The sequence below is a fragment of the Amblyomma maculatum genome, chromosome 1 (assembly GCF_055883805.1).
Source record: "Amblyomma maculatum isolate TAMU_Amacu chromosome 1, ASM5588380v1, whole genome shotgun sequence".
NCBI classification, from domain to species: domain Eukaryota; kingdom Metazoa; phylum Arthropoda; class Arachnida; order Ixodida; family Ixodidae; genus Amblyomma; species Amblyomma maculatum.
In genome coordinates this window covers 411,806,031-411,827,690 of record NC_139344.1, presented here as the reverse complement: position 1 = coordinate 411,827,690, position 21,660 = coordinate 411,806,031, and the positions used below count along the sequence as shown (strand labels likewise).

The window sequence follows — 21,660 nt, the reverse complement described above, 5'->3', positions numbered from 1 at the left end:
TTAGAGTCATTCGGAAAGGTGAGGCATTGACATGAAGCGAGGTTTTTCTCACGTATCATGGAGACCGTTACTCTCGGTTGAGACACCACTGATCATGCAGGGAACAGAATGTCCTTATGGGTATCGGCATGCCTTGAGCTATGTGTAGTGACAATATGCACATCAGGAAAGCGAAGCACACAAAGTCGCCAGTGAGATTGGCGCCCTAACTTCTATCCAACCCCCTCGCACCTCCCCCCCCCCCCCCCCCCCACCCCTTTGGCTACAAGGAACGGCGGAGAACCCGACGTGTCGTCACCTTTCCTGTCTTGTGGCTTTTTCACTTCATATCACCAACCGGACTATACCCACTTCAAGCCCGCCGTGGTGGCGTCGTGTATGCTGCTCAGTTGCTGTTCCAAAGGATGCGTGATTGAATCCAGGCAGCGGCGGTTTCCTTGCGATGGAGGGGAAAAGCAAGGCGCGCATGTGCTCTAAAATTACGGGGCACGTTAATAACCCAGGTGGTCGAAATATCCGGAGTCCTCCACTACGGCGTCTCTCATAATCTGAGTCGCTTTGAGACGGTAAAATCCACTAATTAATCCAAATTTATAACCACCGCAGGGCAAGTCTTTCTTCTACAATAATGCATTTAGTGCAGTTCTGCACCAGCTTCGCACACTTGAACTCCAAAAACATTTATATTTCATTCTCCCGCCTTTCTACCACGCCCCGGTGAGTTGTTTTCGCTTGTAATCTAATTTATTAGCCTTTAGAACCATTGGTTATCTTCCCATTGCATTACATGTACTGCCCATACCTATTTCCGCGTTATTTCGTATTAACACGAGTTTTTTCTTGGGCCCACTCTGGACTTTTTTCGGTCTGTTAATGTGAGGCCTACCATTTTTCGGCCCATGTAGCTCTATGTGCGGTCCTCGGTTTAAGCTGTAACTTTTTCGTTAGCTGCCATGTTTCTGCCTCACTAGTGAGTGCCGGTAAGGTACAACTATTGTTACCATCATCTTGATGGATAGTTGGTAATTTGCTATTCACAATCTGACAGTACCTGTCCTATGCGCTCCCTCTTAATCTACTATTTCGAAGTACTCTTAGCCCTTCCAGCAAGGTTACAAAGACGGAAGGGTCTTTTTTTAAAGAATCTCCGTTTTTAAAGAATGAAGCATTGTCATGAGGTAGAAAAAATGTTGCAAACCCATAGGCAGAACGATCTTCCTACCATGCTGATTCTCCGTATTGGAGTTCGTGACCGCAGAGATGACCCTGGATGACTCTAGGTCATCCAATGTGGACGTCATGCTCTTAACGTAATTTTTTTTCTTTTTTAGCATGAATTGTATATGTTCTACAGATAGGAAGACCTATTGTGTTTTCTATTCGGATCACCGTAACGAAAATTGCCAGCCTCGTTCACGCACGCGCATTCTGCTACCCACATTTTAGATATCTGATACTTCGTTCGTCTAATATACTACATATACTAATTAACACTCAGTCATAAGATACCCCATCAGCTCAAGAACACTTTACATAGATCTAAAACTCCGCTTTATTCAAGCCGCACGAGCGTTTCATCTTGGTCCATGGGCAGCTTGTCAAAATAAAGTTGCAAAGCTGGCTCCAAGCCCACATTTTCATATCACGCTCCTAAGTCTGTGTCAGTAGTGCCTGCCAAGTTTTTCATGTCGTGTGGTCTTGTTACATGGCTTCATATTACTGGAATGCTACCAGCTGGAGCATTCCTGTATAACCAATAATTTTAGGCTTAACACCCATGACGCCGAAAGCGGTGACCCACACCACAGGAAATATTTATTTGGCGAAGGATTCTCACAATATATTCACAGTGCTTTTTGCGCTTTTACACGAAAGGTGGTTTCAGGCTTCTCCACTTCCGCCTCCTCGTATTCATCGTCATCATCTTGGCACAGGTCGTGGTTATACAGTGAAACGTCCTTGTCGCAGATGTCTTCGAATTGGTCAATGCAAGTTTGAGGAACGTAATCTTCTACTTCTTTTCTCACCCACATCATGCATTCTGCAAGCAGCCGTCAGAAATACTTGTTATAAACTTAAAAAAGGAATTTGTTCTGTTTGATTGCCGAAAACGTTTAACACGTAACTTTCCGTTTTCGACAAGCAGTAGCCAATAGTCTTGATTATCATGCTCGAGTATTTAAAATTAAAGTAGGGCCTATTAGCATAAAAGCACATTTACCATCTTTCCCAAAAGACATGCTCAATAGATCTGCGTCAGTTACCTAGTACTGTGCAATTTCTAGGAAAAACACGTTTTCTTATCTATAAACTGGCTCTGCCACCACCTATTACGGGTACCTTTTCTTGAAGTCTACTTCACTTCAGTGAGATACTACCAAGTTCGTGCTTAATACACGGGTGTTATGCGCTTTGGACATGCATGATTAACTTACTCCATCGCATCTACGATTTAATATCTTCTCCTTATTTAACAAATTCTTTCTTTATCATCATTAAGAAAACCCTGCCAGGTTACTAGCCATAGAAAACTGGCATCTATAAAGTTGCGCAGATCTATTGGCGATCACACGCTGGGAAGTCCTCTGCTGTTTAAAAGGATCATTTAGAACGGAAAAGAGTGAAGCCGAAAAAGACACCGTAAAACTTTTTATGGAGAGTAAAGAAACTAGTTTAGCAAGAAGCTGTATCAAGGGACCCTACTGCTGTTACATAAATGTTGCTGAGCTTTGCGACAGCGTAGCGCAAGGCAGAAGGCATATCTAATCGCATTATAGCCACTTGTTAAAGCTTGCACTGCTCAAACTGTGCTCTGCACCCAAAAATTGCTCCCGTGATGTATCTTGAATAACTCACATATACCACCTCGATGAGTGCAATCCATATCGTAAACTCCCTAATGACAAAGTCATGCTTAAGATTTTTCGCACGCAATGGCGGCCACTAAAATTAAGACGCATTTTTGCATATAAAATGAGCCTCCACTCAATGACTTCAATGCTATGCAGGAACCGCCAGAAGCTTAATAGGATCCTTCTACCAAACGCCATCGGTCCTCTTTTTTTTTTCGGCCTACGCTTCTACATTTCCCTTTATCGCCGCTGCATTCCTCACTCTTCAGGAGGTTCTCATTTTTACGCCTTTCATTCTAACCCTTCTGAGGGCTGCATTGTTGCATCCCCCCTTCATGTTGCGCACTCTTCATCCTTTGACATCATAACCTCCTTCCATGGTCCTCAGGCTACGATTTTTTTCTGGGGCAGCCCCATTGCGTCAGCACATTTCTTGCCTCTCGCTGCGAAACCCAAGCAGCTAAGCCGTCGCCCGCTCCATGTTCCCACTCCACAAAACATGAGAAGTTGATTCCCACCTACCCCCTCTGCAACTCTGATATAATTATGTGCCGCATGTGACAGGTGGCTGGGTACGCCGACTGCGCCGAAGCGCAGTTTGCGAATGGACGCCTTAGATAAGTACTCCAAAACAGCAAACTCTGCTTCAAATAATATTCCGCTCAATATCCCTCTTTGTCGATCACATTATTTTTAAACCATCAACACCGTGGAAAAGTACTTGAAATACGACTCACGTCCTCCATAGAAAGAGCCTCCAAAGTTCACAACGAAGCAGTCCTTGTAATCTGTATAGGCGATAGTGGCGGTGTACACCTCTGGCGATCCTGTCGGAACGGAAAAAGTGCGATTACAGTTTACGTTTAAGTCGGGAGTGCAAATAGCAGTACATTTGGGAAGCTGCACGCGAATTCATAGGTCACTACATACCTGTTGCATACCTGCTTGGTGTAAAACTGCGGCCCTTCGATTGCAGCGATATTGCGACTCAGCTGCGCCTGTCAACAGCACTCTTCCCGCCATAAACCACTAGCCATTGGTTGCCCACTCCATTCACTACCATCGAAGATACACCGCCTCAACTGTCTTGCTCATTTTCACCTCCTAAACAGCCATCCTGAACCTTACTCCTATCCACTTGCCGCATCCAGCACAAAATCACCAATATTCGCCCTCCACAAGAAATCCATTCAATGGAGGTACACGAATCAGCAAAAGGGAATAAACAATGTTACGGCATGCATTCAAGGAGACACCAACCGCTGCTTTTTTAGCCTGTAAACTTTCCTGTTATTTTTTCTCCTCACAACCAGTCCTAAAAAGTTCTGTGTCTTTTCTAATGCATCCTCTCTTTTTCTTCCCCTCTTGTTTCGGTTTTCTTTGGTTTGACTTGCCGCCGATTCAACGCAAACGCAAACCGCCCAAGGACACAAACATGTCCAAATTTAATGTGAAACCGAGCAGCTGCTGCGGACAGACTCCTCTGCTACGCTGCTGTAGTGTATGCGCGGCACTGTGACTTGTACAATAGCCCTGCTGCTTTTGACACAGAGCCCCAGGAGTGTGGGAATGCATCCCCCGCGGCTTTTGTACACTTCTGCTGCTTTCCAAAACGTTGATGCTTCTAGGAACCCTTGCCAGCGTTAATATCACGTGTTGCGGTGAAACTCCCCTCTGGTGACACCAGAGCATGTCAGATGTCTGTCACTGAAAACAAGAAAACCTTCGCGGGTCGTATAATTATACAACGTGATTTCCGTTGGTGTTAGAATTTGAGTTTTAGCAGAATTGCGGCTGTCAATAGTCACGTAATGTGAGGCTCCCGCGGTCGTCCGAGGGCTCCGAGTATTTACGGGCAGTCGCGCATGGTCGGCATGGTTATAACGGCTTGAAGCCTTCAATGTGTTGTGAGCGGCATGACCTATACGTTGCGGCATCTTGAAACAACGAGAAGAAAATATACGTCTTCTTATCTGTGTCTGCATCGTCTTCAATGAGCCTCCTCAAAAGCCGCTATCATATCGTATGGGATATCAGCCATAGGAACATTTGCCCTCCTAGCATTAACGAGGGCCCCGGTGGCAGTTATGAATGAGCTTCCTTAGACGAAAAAGCTCTCGGCGGTCTCTGCATGCATGCGTGGGTGTATTTCCTGACGGACAGCGGCTGATTGTAGTACCCCTGGGCTGCCTCTGTCCTTTCAAGGTGCTTCCTCTTAAGCCCGCTCTGGTGACAGCACTTCCAGTCACCTTCCAAATAGGCCAACTTCTTAAGCTTGAAAGCAGAATGTCGGCTCCTTACAACAGTTCTCGCCGTAAAAGCGAAGCAAGAAGTAAATAAACGCAGTTAGAGAGATAGCAGCATAGCAACCCTCCATAAGCAGCACCTCCTAGCCAACTCCCCGCCTCATACTTCTGTATTCAAAGAATAGCCTAGCCACAACAACCATACCTCTTTTTGACACTCGCCCAACAAAAGAGCCACCCATACTTTCCTTTGACGAGAATTTTGTAATGAATGTTAAACCTTTATTTCTGGTAGAAACACCAGGCAACGTATTAACCATCGAGAACATTTTAATTGTTATTGAAGTTATCACGCATAAGGATCTGTGACCTTCCTGCCATTTTTCACTTTCACGCAATTGTAGTCCGTCTTAGGGGTAAGAACAGGTATTATGTCCTCGATGCCCCCGGAGGCATAAAGAGAAAAAAGATTACAGAATTGCATTTAGCTTCCCTAAAGAGCTTAATATTGAGAGCACTTCCTCCTTTTTTTTTTTTGGTCCTCTTCTGTATACCGGTTCTCTTCCTCTAACTTGCGGCCTTGTGTACTCATTTTAATATATATAGGCTGGTCTTAGCACTTTTAACCCCCGAGCCAAAAATACACTATACTGAAATTTATTTATCTTCTTCTAATTTTTTCCCTTAAATTTTACCGGGATACATTTCTTGTCACCACATACAAACAAAAGAACGCAATATTAAAAGCATTTACTCGAGTATCGAGCAAACAGCTACACGTTCATGTTGTCTATTTTCCCCTGGCGGTCCTCGAATGGAATGATTTAACCGATGCAGTGGTTACTTGCTCATCACTACATAGTTTGAGGTCACGGCTGGCAAACGTTTCGTGAGTACCCTAAATATATGTAGTCTGACCTTTTGCAAATATTGTGAGACATGTGTCTTCACAGGGATTTATTGCATAATATCATTCGCCTCTTTTATATTTCTTGTTCGACACTGCCATATGCTTATATAAAAATTAGACAATGTGTATTGTTAATATTCCTGTTCTTTTCTGTTTTAATTTTGTGCCCAGATCTTCAACAGTCGCCGCATGTAGGCTAGCAGTATGTATCAAATTAATACATTTTATTACCTTCTTTTCTTTGGCTTCATCATCAGAAGCTATTGCGATATCGCTACCGGGGAAATTATGTGGACATCAGTGCCTATTCGAACTCTTGCTGACGCATCTCGCGAAAGCTCGCAGAATCTTTATGACACATCTCGCTGGCGTGATATATACACCACGAGCCTAAAATCGTTCCTTCTTGCAAACAGTACAGCAGCACTGGGAATGTATGTTACGAGCACACTGGCGGTTACATTACAATGAAACTACTGCAAATGTGTGAGTAAACGGCTAACTTCTGCGCAGTTTTAACAAAACTTTTTGGTATCCAGATCGCAAACTTGGGTCACTGACCTCTGGCATAACATTCTTCAGGGAAGGAAGGGGGGGGGGGGGGGCGTAATTCAAACTTTCGCTTCATATATGAGGAAGTGACCTAGAGACAGGCAAATGGCGAAAATAGTTTGTTGCATGGACAGAAACACTAAAACAGTTAAATGTACAAAGGAGAAATGACATGGTCGGTTAAAGCTCTCCATCAACTGCATGAAAATCCCAAATAATTTCTTCTGTGAAAGATCTTGCACCATCGTCATTTATATACTGTCAGCATATTTTACTGAAAGATTTCAAGCGGTGAACATCTGTCTAGAGAAGGGGGGGGGGGGGAGGGCATGCCTTTTTCGGTTTAATTTCCATGCCAAATGCCTGTGAAAAGCACACGAGCTTATCTGACACAACCAATACCTTTTTACATATTGATACTCTATTAACGCCGTCAAGCAAGCGAACTGTATATTAGTTAGCTGTCCTTTTGAGCATCTTGTTGAGGGTAATGAGCTTCTAATCGCACCAGCGAAGTATATCGGGCGCGGTACAATAAGAAAAGTAAAGGCTTTCATCCAGTATGACAATGTGTTTTTCAATATCCTAAGGTAGAAAATCCCGCAAGTAGAACAAAATAGAGAGAACAGCAGCAACTCCGACGCAAAGCCGGAGGAGTGGCCCCGGAGGGACACCATAACCTTAACTACGAATTAGCTGGAGTTGTTCAAATATTCAAATATAAGTATTTATTTGGAGTCTTAGGAAGGAGTTATGGCCGGAACTGGGAAGGATGTGACAGCATGGAACTGGGAAGGATGTGACAGCTACTCAAATTAAGTCAAGCTCTCGTTTGCTCTTCCGTAGAGGGCGAGTACTCGCCTTAGGCGAATGTGTGACCCTGGCTCGGCCTCTGAGCTCTTTCTCGTGACGACATCCAAATCTCATTGAAGTAGTTACCATTTCTAATGATCATCGGCGTTTCAGCACCTTCGCTTGCGCTTTCTAGTTGCTAGGCCTGTTCACAGTAGTACTTAGTGCTTTAGCACTGTTCCGTACTAGAGGTCGAGGCACCGTTCCCGCACTGTTACTCGTTGCTAGCACCTTTCAGACGTGCTATTAAGTGGTTTTGCACCGTTCCGTACTAGGCGTCTGCATACGTTTATTTTCATCAACCTGTTTCCAAGATTCAGCTTTACTTACCACAATTTGGCTCCTTCGCCTCCAAAGTTCTCTCTTTATCGAGCATAAGGGCTAATTCATCGACACCCTAACTTGGTGCACCCCAGCCGCCAGGAATACCCTAGGACCCATTCACTTCGGCAACGGAAACCGACCCCTTTGTGGCTAGGTGAGGCGCCCTTTCCAAAGAGGGTAATTTAAATTTGGTACCTTTTCAAACCGGATTTCGCACGCCCAGCCCAGACCCCTCCGGCACTGCCTGTGTAACAGCCAACGGGCTGCGCGCGAAGCGGCACGCTACGCTCACATTGCTGCTGCAGTGCACTGTGAGCTCCCAGGGAATTGAACTTGCCGTTACTGGCTCCTGCGGCGCTCAGGTCAGAAGCTAAAGTAAGCAAGCGTCGTAGACACTGCTACCCTGATCAATACACCAGTATTCACATACCAACCTCTGGTTGCTGCAACTGAGCGAAGCGAGGCAGCGAATGCACTCTGGCCCACTCAAGCGTCGGGGAGAAGGGGAGCGGGTAGTCAGATGCGATTTATTCTTGTCCCTATCTTTTTAAACAGTTTGGGTGGCACTAATATATGCAGTGTTGACAGAAATGCAGTATTTCTGATATTATCATGGACCACCACTTAGCCCTCTAAACCACACATCAAGCAAAGTACCTGATTAAAGTGGACGGTATTTTTGGCACTAGCTTAAATAACCAATGCCTCTGTGACGTTCTTAAGTGCAGGGAGCTTGCGCCTCTGCTAAATGGTAATTAACCACCGCTTTTACTACTGATTCCGAGTATCATACTTGTAATAATATGTAATAAATATTGATCTCTGGTATAGTATTTAATGTGTATGAAAAATTCTATTATTTTGCACGCTGCCACGGCTCCATAGGTTTCACACGTGATTCTAAACACGAGGTGCTGGTGCCCAAACCCTACCAAGGCGACCTTCTTTCCTTGAACAGAAACTGTAATGAATTACGGGCAGTTTTCAGTGGTCACGACAGTAAGAAATTTTCACTGGCACGGGGTAAACCTGGAGGCTCCAATAAGGTCAACCTTCAGTGAGTGCGTGTCCTCTGCGATATATACACACCGTATCAAGGCGAAAGCCTTGAAGTTCTCATCGATGTCAGCAGGAGCTTTCGGCAGAAACTGTTGGCCGAGGGTGTGACGCTTTCGAGAATGAGAGTTAAAAATAAATTAATAAGCCTTGTCTTTACCGGGAATCGAAAGTCCATCCCTTGGATCCCCAGCCGAGCGCTTTACCAACTGAGCCACGGCCCCGATTTTTTTTCTTTATTGTCTGGCTGGCACACGACCTAACACAAAAAGAAAATCCCATCAAAAATTAAAAAAAAACACAGAAGGTCATGATCAGCAAGTGGCTTTGGCACACGATGTAACAACCGGCTGGTGAAACGCTCTTCATAATTCCCCTCGTCTACCGTGAGGATGACAGCCGGATTTTGCGAGTGACAGATACTGCGCAATTCCTCTCCTGTAAATACGTTATAGAATGCCGGTCACTTTGATGCGTTCAATGTCATGCTAGTTGTGTTCGACAAGGGGTCCGAAATATACCGTCAATGCAAGTCATGACGTCCCCATGCATGCGTGCATGGATGAATGCGATGCGTGCATATACGCTGACCCCGCCCCTAAAGAAACACGCGGAGAAAGCATCAGTCATACTAGAAGACAAAGATGCACCGCCCAGTAACGATAGCAAACTCCAAAACATGTGTAACAAGAAACAAGACCTAGAAAAAAGCCTAAAAAAACAAAGATGGAACCAGAATATTAGCAGATAACTAGCACGGCTAAATAAAGAGATAGATACATACGCCAGCGAAGTAAATGAACAGAACTGGTGTAGCAAATGTGATGAAATTTAAAGGCATGAGCCTGTCCAAAATATGGAACATTCTAAGACGCATGCTCGATCCAGAAAAATCTAAAATACAAAACCAACCTAAATCAAACTTTAGTTAAGCATTCCTTCGAAGGCTCGAATTAACAATCGATGAGTAAATCAGTCTAAATCTACATCGGACAAACGGAAACCGAACCGCTACCAGCATATGAGGAGAACCTAACCTAGACTTAGACACCCCCATCACTAGGGTTAAATGAAGTCCGGGCTGAGATTATTAGATTAAAAACAAGATCGGCCCCAAAACCTGACGAGATCACGAAGACGATTCTCAGAAATCTAGACGACGAGTCAGTCACAGCCCTGACAGAATACATGAATGCAATATGGGAGACTGGATAACTACCGCCTACATTAAAAAATGCCAGTGTAGTCCTCATACCCTTACCGGGGAAGCCACCAAGACTAGAAAATCTACGACCCTTATCACTGACCTCATGCGTAGACAAGCTAATGGAGCACGTTATTCAAGCGAGACTTACCATATACATTGAGCAAAAGAACTTCTGTCCACACAAAATGTTGGGCTTCAGACCGGGACTGAGCACACAGGATGTGATACTCAGACTTAGATACGATATCATAACACATGATTCTTAGGATACAAAGACTATTCTTCGACAATGTCAAGCATAAGGCAGTGCTCGAAGGTCTCCAAAATATTGTAGTTGGAATCAGAACCTATAACTCTATCAAAGACTTCCTCACAAACAAAGAAGTCACCATAAACTTTCAAAGCGTCAAATCACCCACAGTCACCTTGGATAACAAGCAAACGCCAGAAGGCTCTGTCTTGTCTCCCTTTCTATTTAATATTGCTATGAGGGGGCCACCACCAGAACTAAAGCGAATACCGAATTTAAAGTTTAACATTTACGCAGATGGCATCAATCTCTGGATAAATAAAGGTAGCGACGCAGAGATAGAGAACAACCTCCAGGCTGCCGCAAATAAAGTGATTGAGTACGTTGCAGACCGCAGTCTATCCTGCTCCCCGAACAAGTCAGAACTATTCATCTACAAACCCAAAAATAAGGAAAATAAAGCAGATATAAAGAAAAACGAAAATTACATGATCCCTCAAGTAGGAGACATTAGAAATAGTCCTCCAAGCAAGCAAGCAGAACACAAACACCATCAAAAAGTTAGAGAACTACGCAGCTCAAGTTACGGACATATTCAAATGAAAGAGCTTAGAGGACACGGTGCAAAGGAGCGCAGTGTACTCAGAATTACACAAGCCTACGTCATCATTCGCATATGTTAAGCCACACATTTTCTCAATATCAAAAAGACATAACGTGAAAGAATCGACGTCATAATTCGAAAATGCGCCAAACGCGCACTAGGCCTTCCTATCTTCATGTTAACCGAGAAGCTGGAGAAAACGGGAATTCATAATACATGGCAAAAGCTCACTGAAGCAGTCGGAATTGCTCAACTGGAAAGACTAAGTGAGACGGAGACAGGCAAAACCATTCTAGATTGGGTCGGACTGCAATGAGATCTAGGCCCAAAGACAAAACGTCTAACCCACCCAACATAAAGAAACACATATTGGTACCACCCTTACCTCGGAAGATGCACCCAGACTATAACAAAGAACGCACAGAACACAGACCAAAGTCATCGATAAAATAATGGAACACAAAGAAGTCGAGGAAGTTGATTATGCAGACGCATAGCCGTTTTGGCAGTAGTAAATGGAGAAGATGCACCTAAAATGGCGGCCTCAGCACGCACCCGTGACATTAGCACAGCCGAAGAGATTGCATTAGCGCTCGCATGCACCGGCACACAGGCCAAAACTATAATCAGCGACAGCAACAAGGCTGTATGGAATTTTGCAAAAGGACAGATCTCAGAGGAGGCCAAAAAGATTCTTCTCACAAATCCCATTATACTAGAACCATATCCATTATGTGGATAGCACACGGGTCTGCCCCTGGCAACGAAGCTGCGCACCTGCTGTCTCGAGATCTATACCACCGGGAAGTGGTAGAAAAGCTCGAATACAAGAGAATCAAAGATTGCTCCACCACATACAATGAGATCCCTGAATCTTACAAACTAGATCGAAAGAACTACCGACAACCCCCCCCCTCCACCCCCCCCCTCCAGTTCGGTCTCTCACTAACAATGAACCTCGCATCTGGAAGCGATTACAAGCCGGCAACTTCATATGCCCGGTCTGGGTTTTCTTAAGACAGACCGAGGAGGAAGAAGATTCAAAATGTAAAATTTGCAACCAAAAAGGGACACTAGATCATATAATATGGGAATGCGCCGACTCCCCAGGCGTCGGCATTTACATTGACAGTAGAGAAGCATGGGAGGTTTGGCTGCGGAGCGGAGATCCCACCGTTCAGCGGCACGCGACCCGCCTGGCGGCTGAGGCCGTGAAGAGGAGGAGGGGGAAGAACATTTATTTCCGCCGAATATGGTGCAGCAGCCACCTACGTGTCCGCACGCAGGCGTCCGGGGAGGCAGTCTGTCACACCGCTGCCAGAGGACACCCGGCCTCGTCTAGGAGAAGAGGTCTTCAGCCTCGGCCGCCAGGCGGACGGCGAATCGCTGTGTTTTTTCGTCGGAGCTTCTTAGCGTGGTCTCCCATTCATCGCTAGTTTTAATCGCGTTGCGCCCTGGGGCACGAACGCATCTCCATATTATATGATCTAATGTTGCCACGTGGCCGCAAAATTTACAAATTTCGGTTTCTGCACCGTCCCTCTTCCGCCCTCTGGCACCCGTCCAACTCCTGCACAGGGGCGAAAAAAAATTTCGAGCTTGGAGTCTTCTCCAGTCGTACGATTCCTTTTTACTCAAGGATCTAACCGGTGGCGGATATATCCTCCGGTCTTTCTTCAAGTTGTCGGTTACATCCCTAAAGGTACCTATACATTATTTGGTTTTAGATGTTGTGGAGGCGTCCGCAGCACCCCGAGGTAGCGAGGAGCGGGCGAGCATGTGGGCAGCCTCGTTGCCGGCGAGACCGGCGTGTGCTGGGGTCCAGATTATGGTCACGCTTTCGGCGAGAGACGACTCGTTCAGAAGTTTTGCAGCACGATTGCTGACTCTACCCTTGCTAAAATTTCTAACCGCCGCTTTGCTATCGCTGATGACGTGTTTCACGCCTGGTCGTGCAATGGCAATGGCTATTGTAATCTCCTCCGCCTCTACCGGCGGTAGATCTCGATTTCTTTCTATTCCTATGGCGATCCCAGTGTCCAATAGGGCGACCGAGGTTACGTCGCCTTCTTTCCCGATCGCTGCATCGGTGTAGGCGACCGATCCCGGCGGGGGTTTGTCCAATTTGTTAGCGAGGTACTTAGCTCTGCTTTTCCTCCTCCCCTCGTCGTGTACGGGGTGCATGTTCTTCGGTATGGGCGAGACGTATAGATGCTTTCTGATTTCTCGATCTATGCTTTCTCTGACACTTTCGCCTTCCCCGGACGCTAGTAGGTTTACCCAATCGAGGATTTGCCTACCCGCCGCCGTTCCTGCGAGTCGCTCTCTCTGGGACAGCCTGACCGCCGCAGCCAGCTCTTTCCACTCATTATGCAACCCCATTTTCTCTAGAATGTCGTTAGAAGTAGTTATGGGGAGTCCTAGAGCGCACTTCGTGCATCTCCTAATAATGGTGTTTAATTTGTGTTCTTCGGTCTTGTTGATATTTAGGAATGGAGTCGCGTAGCACATTCTGCTCGTGACAAAAGCTTGTACGAGTCTGAGTCTACTAGCCTCCGTGAGACTACTCCTTCTTTTGGACGTCTTCTTAAATAGTCTGACTACGAGCTCCGCCTGATCTTTTAATTTCTTAATCAGGCTTTTGTTACTACCCCTGCGGTTGATAATCATACCTAATATTCTAATTTCATCTACTTTCCGGACTTCGTTTCCGTTGACTTTAATTTTGATATCTGGAGTTATCTTCCCACTACTGTTGGTCATTACCAGGAGCTCCGATTTTTCTGGCGAACAGCATAGACCTACGTCCTCTGCGTGATAGCTGATTATATTTGCTGCCTCTTGGAGCCTGGATGTGATGTACGAGTCGTTCCCTTCGCACATCCAGACGGTCACATCGTCCGCGTAGATGCTTAGTTTTAAGTCATCGAGATGGCCAAGCTTACTGGGGAGCTTCCTCATTACGATGTTAAAAAGGAAAGGTGAGAGCACAGCCCCCTGCGGAGTGCCTCTGTTACCTAGCGGGAACTCCTCCGAACATAAGCCCTGAAAGCTGATGATCGCCGTCCTGTCTCGCAGGAATTGTCTAATGTAGTTGTAGGTTCTTTCGCCTACTCTAAGCTCAACGAGCCCGTCGAGAATGGCGTCGTGACTGACGTTATCAAAAGCTTTCTTAAGGTCTAAGCCTAGAATAGCTTTCGTATTTTTTTCCTGAAGTCTCTGACAACATCGTTATGTAGTCTGAGCATGGTATCTTGCGTACAAAGGCCGGGCCTGAATCCGACCAATTCAGCCAGCCACGCATCATTCTCTTCGGTGTATTTGGTTAGCCTCCTCTGAATAACTTTCTCAAGTAGTTTGCCTACGCAGGATGTTAGTGATATTGGGCGGAGATTCTCCAAGCCCGGTGGTTTTCCCTGCTTGTGGATTAGGGTGATCTTAGCCCTCTTCCACTCTTGGGGTACTTGACCACTCTCCCACACCTGATTTAAATATTTGGTTAGGGCATTGATCGATTCGTCGCCCAGATTTGCGAGCATCTTGTTATTAACGAGGTCCGGCCCGGGGGCCGAGCGTCTTTTTAGACCGTGCAGCTCCGCTCTGACTTCTGCCACTGTTATGGACGCGTCAAGCTCGCTGTTAGCCGGTCCGTTGTAATCTCTGTAATGCGCTGTGGCGGGGGGAGCTACGTACATGGACTTGAGCTTGTCAATGAGCTGTTTGTCCGTACCCTTAAAGTTATACCTCGCCTTGACCTGTTCTATATTGGCGAACGTTTTGGACTTAGTTGGGTCTATCAGGAACCTGAGCAGTGAGTTTTTGTAACCTCACCAGACCTCATGTGGGGCCTTCCTGACCCGCCCCCAGGCCTGCGTGTTGGGGGAGAGAGATGAAGGGCTTCTTTTCGGTGGAAATCAAAGTTTTCATTCATTCACGCATATACGAAGCTGACCCTGCCGAGCGTTCGATACAGGCGTCCGTGCGGCACCTTTTATTTGCCTCCTCCTCGAATGCCGTAACACACAGCAAACAAAAGCAGACCCAGATGTCTAGGCGGCGTTAGTACAGCCGGCATCAGCGGTGTTTGAAGTTGATTTACAAGATAGAAAAGGCGCACTATCTGTCACAATTCTCCGCGGACACATGTACCACGCCGTAAAGGAAGGGAGGAAGGTGGGAGTGTAAGAAGAGAGGGATATAGAGGTGTCGTAGTGAAGGGCTACGATCCACCGCGCTATAAAGGCTTTCGCATCTCGCACTTTAGTAGTCCAAAGTGCCCTCTAGAAGTTTTTCATACCTTTTTGGGTGAAGTGGACTTGATTGGGCTCGTTTCCTGTACTGATGTCGTAGCGTACGGGTTTCCTAAGTAAAAAGACAAATTATCGTGAGCTTCTAGGGCTATTAAAAAACACGCTTATAGCACCCTGCACACAACGTTAACCTTTTAAACGAAACAAGAACACAATTCAATACTTCTACGAGCGCCCAGGCACAAAACGTTTCTACCGTTCGCTGCTTCGCGCCTGAAAGCCTTCTACAGCAAGGCTATGATTTTCATAACCAGAGCATCTTCAGCAGCACAGTCGCAAGACAGAAAGTGGCAACAAAGAAAGAAAGGTGGGTGTTATCAGGCTAGTACAAGCGCCTAATAAACTGACACCATGTCTGACACTCTATTGATTTTGTTCCAAGTACCAATAAAACTTTTCGGAGGCTACTGATCAATATGCACGCTAGGCAATTGAAGTGCAAAACACTTCACCTAAGCTCTAAGGGGTTTAAGAAGGCAAACTCGAATAGTGCGAGCGCAAATGAAACTATTCCTTTTATCAATGCAGTTATTTCAATAGCCAGCTGCTTTTGATCTTGGTGTCAACCAATTCAACCAACATGCTGAAAATGAACATTATCATCATTTCAAAATAAATGAAACGAAGGAAAAAACTTAGCGAATTGAGGATAGCAGAGGGTTCCGTACTCATTATCAGATATCAGTGAAATAAACTGTCTTTTATGCAAATGCAACTACTTGTCTCTGCATATAACATGTCATCTCTTAATGTTTTCAACGTAATGCTACATAAATCTTAGAAATGCTCGTGCCAGACGACAAAAAAAGCGAATAGCACGTTTACCACCACCGTTGCACATTTCCGGATGTTCGTCTGCATATGTAGAGTAGCAGAGTTATGGTGCTTGCTTGTAAATGAGGAACAGTTGTTACTGCTTGTCTTTTTCTTCTTTTTTCATGTAATATCTATTATCCCACTTGTGTTTGCTCCATTGAAGGCTTCGGGCAGTTCTTTAGGCATCATAATTGAATACCGAAAACGGGGACCGCCGTCCAAGCCTCAAAATGTGCCATTAAAATACCAGTCATCTAACACCGAGGGGAGGGGGAGGAGACTAAATACGAAATGTGTCTAGGCATGGAGGATTTGTGCCAAAATAGCAAACACGCTAAGTATCGAAATAGAGAGTCAGGTCAATTGCAGCGACCGATAGAAAGGCGTTCAAGAATGTTGGTCATGAGGTTGTATCAGCCATCAAAAATACTCGCGACAAGAACCCTGCATACGCACAGAAACAGGTAAAACAGGCATTGGAAGAATTGCTGTAATTGGCAATTCGCGAAAGTAGCATTGATCGCCTACTGAACGCACACGACTGCCCTGAAAGGCTGGTAGACGGCAAGGCAGTTTATGAGAAAAGCAGCCGCAAAGCAAACGCGCAATGTGTGCTGTCCGAAGGAGCACTCCTGTGCAGGTGTTACATCTATGGGACGAACTGCAACATGTGATGCTCAAAGAACATCATCCCCGCCGTTAAGGCGCAGCCGGATGGAGACGACGGCTGCGCCTGGCACGTCTCAGAGTTGACAAGGTTGAATGGGTCGTTTTCAATGAAATTTGGGCCGAAACGTCTGGCTCTGTGAAAAGTCAGGAACTTGGTGCTGAAGCGGTTTTAAAGCGAAATCTTTACTAATCTTGTCGAACCGAGGTCATCGGCGCGGAAAATTTGACTTCCAACTGGATGTGTGTGCGGAACCTACGTGACCTACCGCGCAGTTCGCCACCGCAGCTACTGTGCGCGGAACGGCGGCGCTCGCACGCCTCTCATTTACGCGGAACCAGGTGTTTGGTCATTCGTCGAAACAGTGAAAGGAGTTTGCGTCACGTTTCCAGGCAGCCAGAGTGTACTTGTCTCAGAACCACTGCTCTGGCTGTTTATCAAAGTCTCCGGGCTGAATCTGTTGATTTCTAGGATTCATAAGGCAATATGCACTCATCCATCCACTCCATCCATGCACTCAGTCGCCTTGCAAGTTCCTGCTATCGATGAAGCGAGTCGTCGGGTGCCGGCTGCGCCGTCTGAATGGTCTGGCAGACGACAGGCTGCGTCTGAGTACCCGGCTGACGCTGTCAATCATGCTTGCAGCCTACCAACACGCCATGACCAGGCATAGCGAAGCTTTCGCTTAAACAAATGGGCTTAGCCTAGCTTAGCCACAGACATTGTTTTTTTTTTTCAAAAATGGTCCTGCTCACAGTCGTGCAGAACAGCCAACCCTCCTCAGTGATATACTCTCTCTCAAGCAGCTGCTTTTTTACGGGTCGTTTATGACCCACTTGAGGACGTTTTTCAAAACTGAAATTGAATACATTTCTCCACGAGTGGAGAGATCCAGTGCTAGCCACTTCCTAGGAAAGGCAAAAAGAGAGCACTGGCGCTGTTTGTTGCTCGACGCTGCTCGACATTCTATGCAGCAATTACAACGACTGCATTTCGCTGCCTTCGACCGCTATGACTTTCATTCATAGTTGCAGCTCTTCGAGAATATATATAGAATCTGTGAAGTGGCGCTCTTAGCTACACTAATTTCTCTACGTCATTTCATCGCATTCAAATGGCTGGCTGTCTACAGAATGGCTACAATGACTGGCTACAGAATGTATTCTTTACAGCTAAAATTTTAGCCAAAGTAAATTAACCGCTGCCGCTAAGATTAAATACTGCATATGACTGCACCGGCGTAGCTCCGCCTCAGTCTACTATGTACACGCTATTGAAGCGTTAAAGCGACGAAAGTTTTTTTCTGGCTATTTGAGTCTTGTCGCTCTTTCACGAGCGCATCACACAACTGCAACTTTAAACGTCTTGCGTTTGCTAGGGATGTCGAGTTATGATAGGTTAGGTTAAAGCAACTATCTATTCTAGAAGTGCCGTAATTGGCATCATCATAGAAATTAGAAGCGTCAAACTGAAGCAGTAGCAGCAGTGCTTAAGCAGATAACCGCAACACAGGATCGTTGTTTATTTTCACAGTAAGCTGCAAGCTGCAAATGTGCTGCCTAATGCGAAATTTTTGCATTTTCCACGGCTGCTTTTTAATACAGGAGACTGTAAATAATTTGAAAAACGTACAACAATGCATGCGATCATGTCGCTCAGGCAGCGCATACTTTCAAAAGATATCGATCTCGATTTATTTCCACCATTCGTGCTCTGAAATATATACCATGTTCATTATCACTACGTATATGAAATACTTTGGCCCTAGACTAAAGAAGCTGGCGCTTAAAATAAATGCGTTGGCATACGAATTGGATTAGGTTGAGCTCGTATGATTTTGGTTTATTTTTGTAATGAAGACGCTGGTTAGAATAAATTGCAAGACATGCACATTAATACGTTGTCACCTATTATTTTTGTTCGCGAATGGTCTGGTTTTGGTTTTGTGGGGTTTAACGTCCCAAAGCGACTCAGGCTATGAGAGACGCCATAGGGGAGAACTCCGGAAATTTCGACCATCTGGGGTTCTTTAACGTGCACTGACATTGCACAGCACAAGGGCGCCTTGCTTTACGCCTCCATCGAAAAGCGGCAGCCGAGGCCGCGGGATTTGATCCTGCGACCTTGGTAACAGTAGTTGAGCGTCGTAGATAGATAGATGGATTTATTGAAAGGAAGAGGCAGAGAGGTTGGCCCGAATAATTCAGATCTGGCCTGCTGCTCTGCACTGGTGAAGGGGAAGGAGAGAAGAAAGAAGGTCATGATGGTTGACGATGGGGGAGAAGGCGTATGAAATATATATATATACAGACACAGCAGCTTGCTTTACAAACGTGAATCAAGTCCGCTGGCGCTCAAATAACGGCAAAGAGCACGCACTGCATGGATGCCCTTGCCCTTGTCCTGCCAAGCGCCCAGCAGCAGTTCCTCCGACAGAGGCCTCTTGTCCAAACGCTTCAAGGAAGCAGCTAGCACATTTCTTTCGTTCGCATACGCTGGGCACACCAATAATACATGGTCCACAGTCTCTGCGATGCCACAAGTTGAACATTCCGGTGAGTCCATCTGTCCAATTAAATGTAAGTACTTGCGCGTGAAAGCCACGTTTAAATGAAGTCTGTGTATCAAGCATGCCTGATGACGCGGAATATCACGCCGAACATTAAATTTAAATGTTCGATCAAGCCTTCTTAGACGGATATGTTGGGCGTCTGGTTGAGCTAAGTAAGCTGCCGTAGCAATATTCATACAACTCTTTAGAAGACACGCCGTATCCGCTCTTGAAAAAGGCACAGCTGTTTGGAAGCCATTGATGAGTGCGCCTTTCGCTTCAACATCGGCCTGCTCATTCCCATGGAGGTCGCAGTGGGCAGGAATCCATTGAAACATTATCATGTGGCATTGCAGCTGGGCAGATGTGATGAGCTTCATAATGTTTAGTGCCAGGGACTGGTAGGCAGTGTGGTGTAAGACGTTTTCCAAAATTTGTACTGCAGTCTTCGAGTTCGTGAATATACACCATTTTTGAGGTGGTTCCCCACATATGTAGCGAATAGATTCTCGAATGGCTAAGAGTTCGGCAGCCGTTGATGTAGAGGTATGTCCCAAAAGGAAATGCAGAGTCGTTTTCTGAGCTGGTACTACTACAGCTGCAGCGGATGCCTGTGCTGACACAGAACCACTGCGCCATCCAGGCGGGGGATGGATTAAACCACTGTTCTCGTGCCTAAGAAGCTTGGACTAAACCCACTAAAACGTGTAGACGTCTTGGGTTTCGAAGCAGGGCCGCCCCGCCTCTTTGGAGTATCTTTCGAGTCTTTGGAGTTACGATGGAGTGTCAAGACTTTCTGGTTAGGACAGTTGAAGGACTCGGCTGAAAACTAGTAATTCAAATGCCGATAAAAAGCGCGCGCGTGGTCAGAATGGAAAACTTAGGAGTGTATTACAGGCTAAAACGAAGCCAACTTGTTTGCAGACGGCATGCATTACGCTTTTTTGTGCATACACTGCCGTTTGCGACCACAGCGGTAAAACCCTTCGGCCTAGGTATAATTGAAATGTTAAGTGTGCATGGCATGCATACACTCGGAAATCGCGTTAGGATGCGCTGTAAGGCTTTATGTCTTATTCAAATACTCCAGTCGCAGAGTGCTCACCACCTTAATTGCCTCCGAAGCATCCGACTCGCATTCCAGAGGTATTAGGTCGGTTCCTGATTCCGGCGGGAACCCAGCGGTTTTAATTCCTTTAAATAACAGCTTGAGAAAGAGTAATTCATTTATAGGAAGGGAAAGGCTTAGTAACTGCCTCACTTGCTTTCTGTGGACACCTCAACCGCGCCGTAATGGAAGGGAGAAAGGTGGGAGTGAAAGTGGAAAGAGTGAAAGAGGAGCTGTAGTGGAAGGCTACCGAGTAATTTCGACCACCTGGGGATCTTTTACGTGCTCTGACATCGCACAGCACACGACGCCTCTTCGTTTCGCCTCCATCGAAACGCAGCCGCCGAGATCGGGTTCGAACCCGGGTGCCCCGCCGGGGTGGTGCAGTGGTAAAACGCCCGTCTACTGTGCCGGAGTTACCGGGAGTTCCTTAACCCGTCTGTCATGGTGGTTGGAAAATCACAAAAAATACCGCGCTCGACAAAATGGGATTGCGAACAAGAATTGGCACAGAATTTGGATTGGCTATACTAGCCGAAGAGGTCGTACATGTGTCGCCCCATAGCCACCTTGTATGCACCGTGGTGGCTACCGATGTGGCAAAGGCGTGCAATAACATTTACATGCCAAGATATTCAGCAACATGGAAAGTATGGGAATTCCACTACAGGTCACAAAAGCTGTGCATAACGTGTTTAAGCACAGGGCGTTTTCTCTCCGGATAAATGGACACCAAATCGACAATTGCACTTCAAATAGAGGCAAGGGTCAGTCTTAGCACCTTTGTTATTAGTTATGGCACTCATCCTCTTGACATGAAAATTGGCTGAAATACCAGAGGTGCAATTCATTATTTACGCAGAAGATGTCAAAATTTGGTCTACGTATAAATCCCTTGAAACACAAGATCTTTTTCTGCAAGGGGCCCTAAAAACACTAGATGAGTTCGTCCGCAATGCACGTCTGGAGCTGTCACCCCAGAAGTAGAGCTACATTCACGTTGCAAACAAAAATGGAAGAAAAGACTTGGAAACGAAAAGAGTAACGCGAAAGATAGGAAATCAGGCACTACAAGAGGTGGACGAGTTGAGAATTCTTGGCCTAGATATTCATAAATCTTGCAAAGGAACACAATGGCTTCATAGATGAAAAACGTAACTGCAACTCTGTTGCATTTGATAAAACGTATTTCTTCAAGGGCAGGAGGAGCCCGAACGGAGATGGCAAGACGTCTTCTACAATTGGTGTATGAGCCCAGGTTATTAGTCACAGGTTTAATTTGTTTTGACCCTGTTCTGGCCGCTTACTACTGCAAAGTGTGTGATCACTTTCGCTCTCCCTGTAGTCCTATCCAA

The 21,660-nt window shown here is 45.9% G+C and overlaps 1 protein-coding gene across 1 annotated transcript in view; it reads right to left on the bottom strand.

The window, feature by feature from the left end:
- Positions 1–1,785: 1,785 nt before the first annotated feature.
- Positions 1,786–21,660, bottom strand: part of LOC146208944 (uncharacterized) — a 94,631-nt gene continuing 74,756 nt past the window's right edge. Inside the window, exons 3-5 of the mRNA XM_084596634.1 lie at positions 15,151–15,215; positions 3,590–3,679; positions 1,786–2,041 (exon numbers count right to left, since the gene is read on the bottom strand). Coding sequence (XP_084452760.1) covers positions 1,845–2,041; positions 3,590–3,679; positions 15,151–15,215 — 352 coding nt within the window. The 3' untranslated portion in view covers positions 1,786–1,844. The remainder of the gene's footprint in view (positions 2,042–3,589; positions 3,680–15,150; positions 15,216–21,660) is intronic.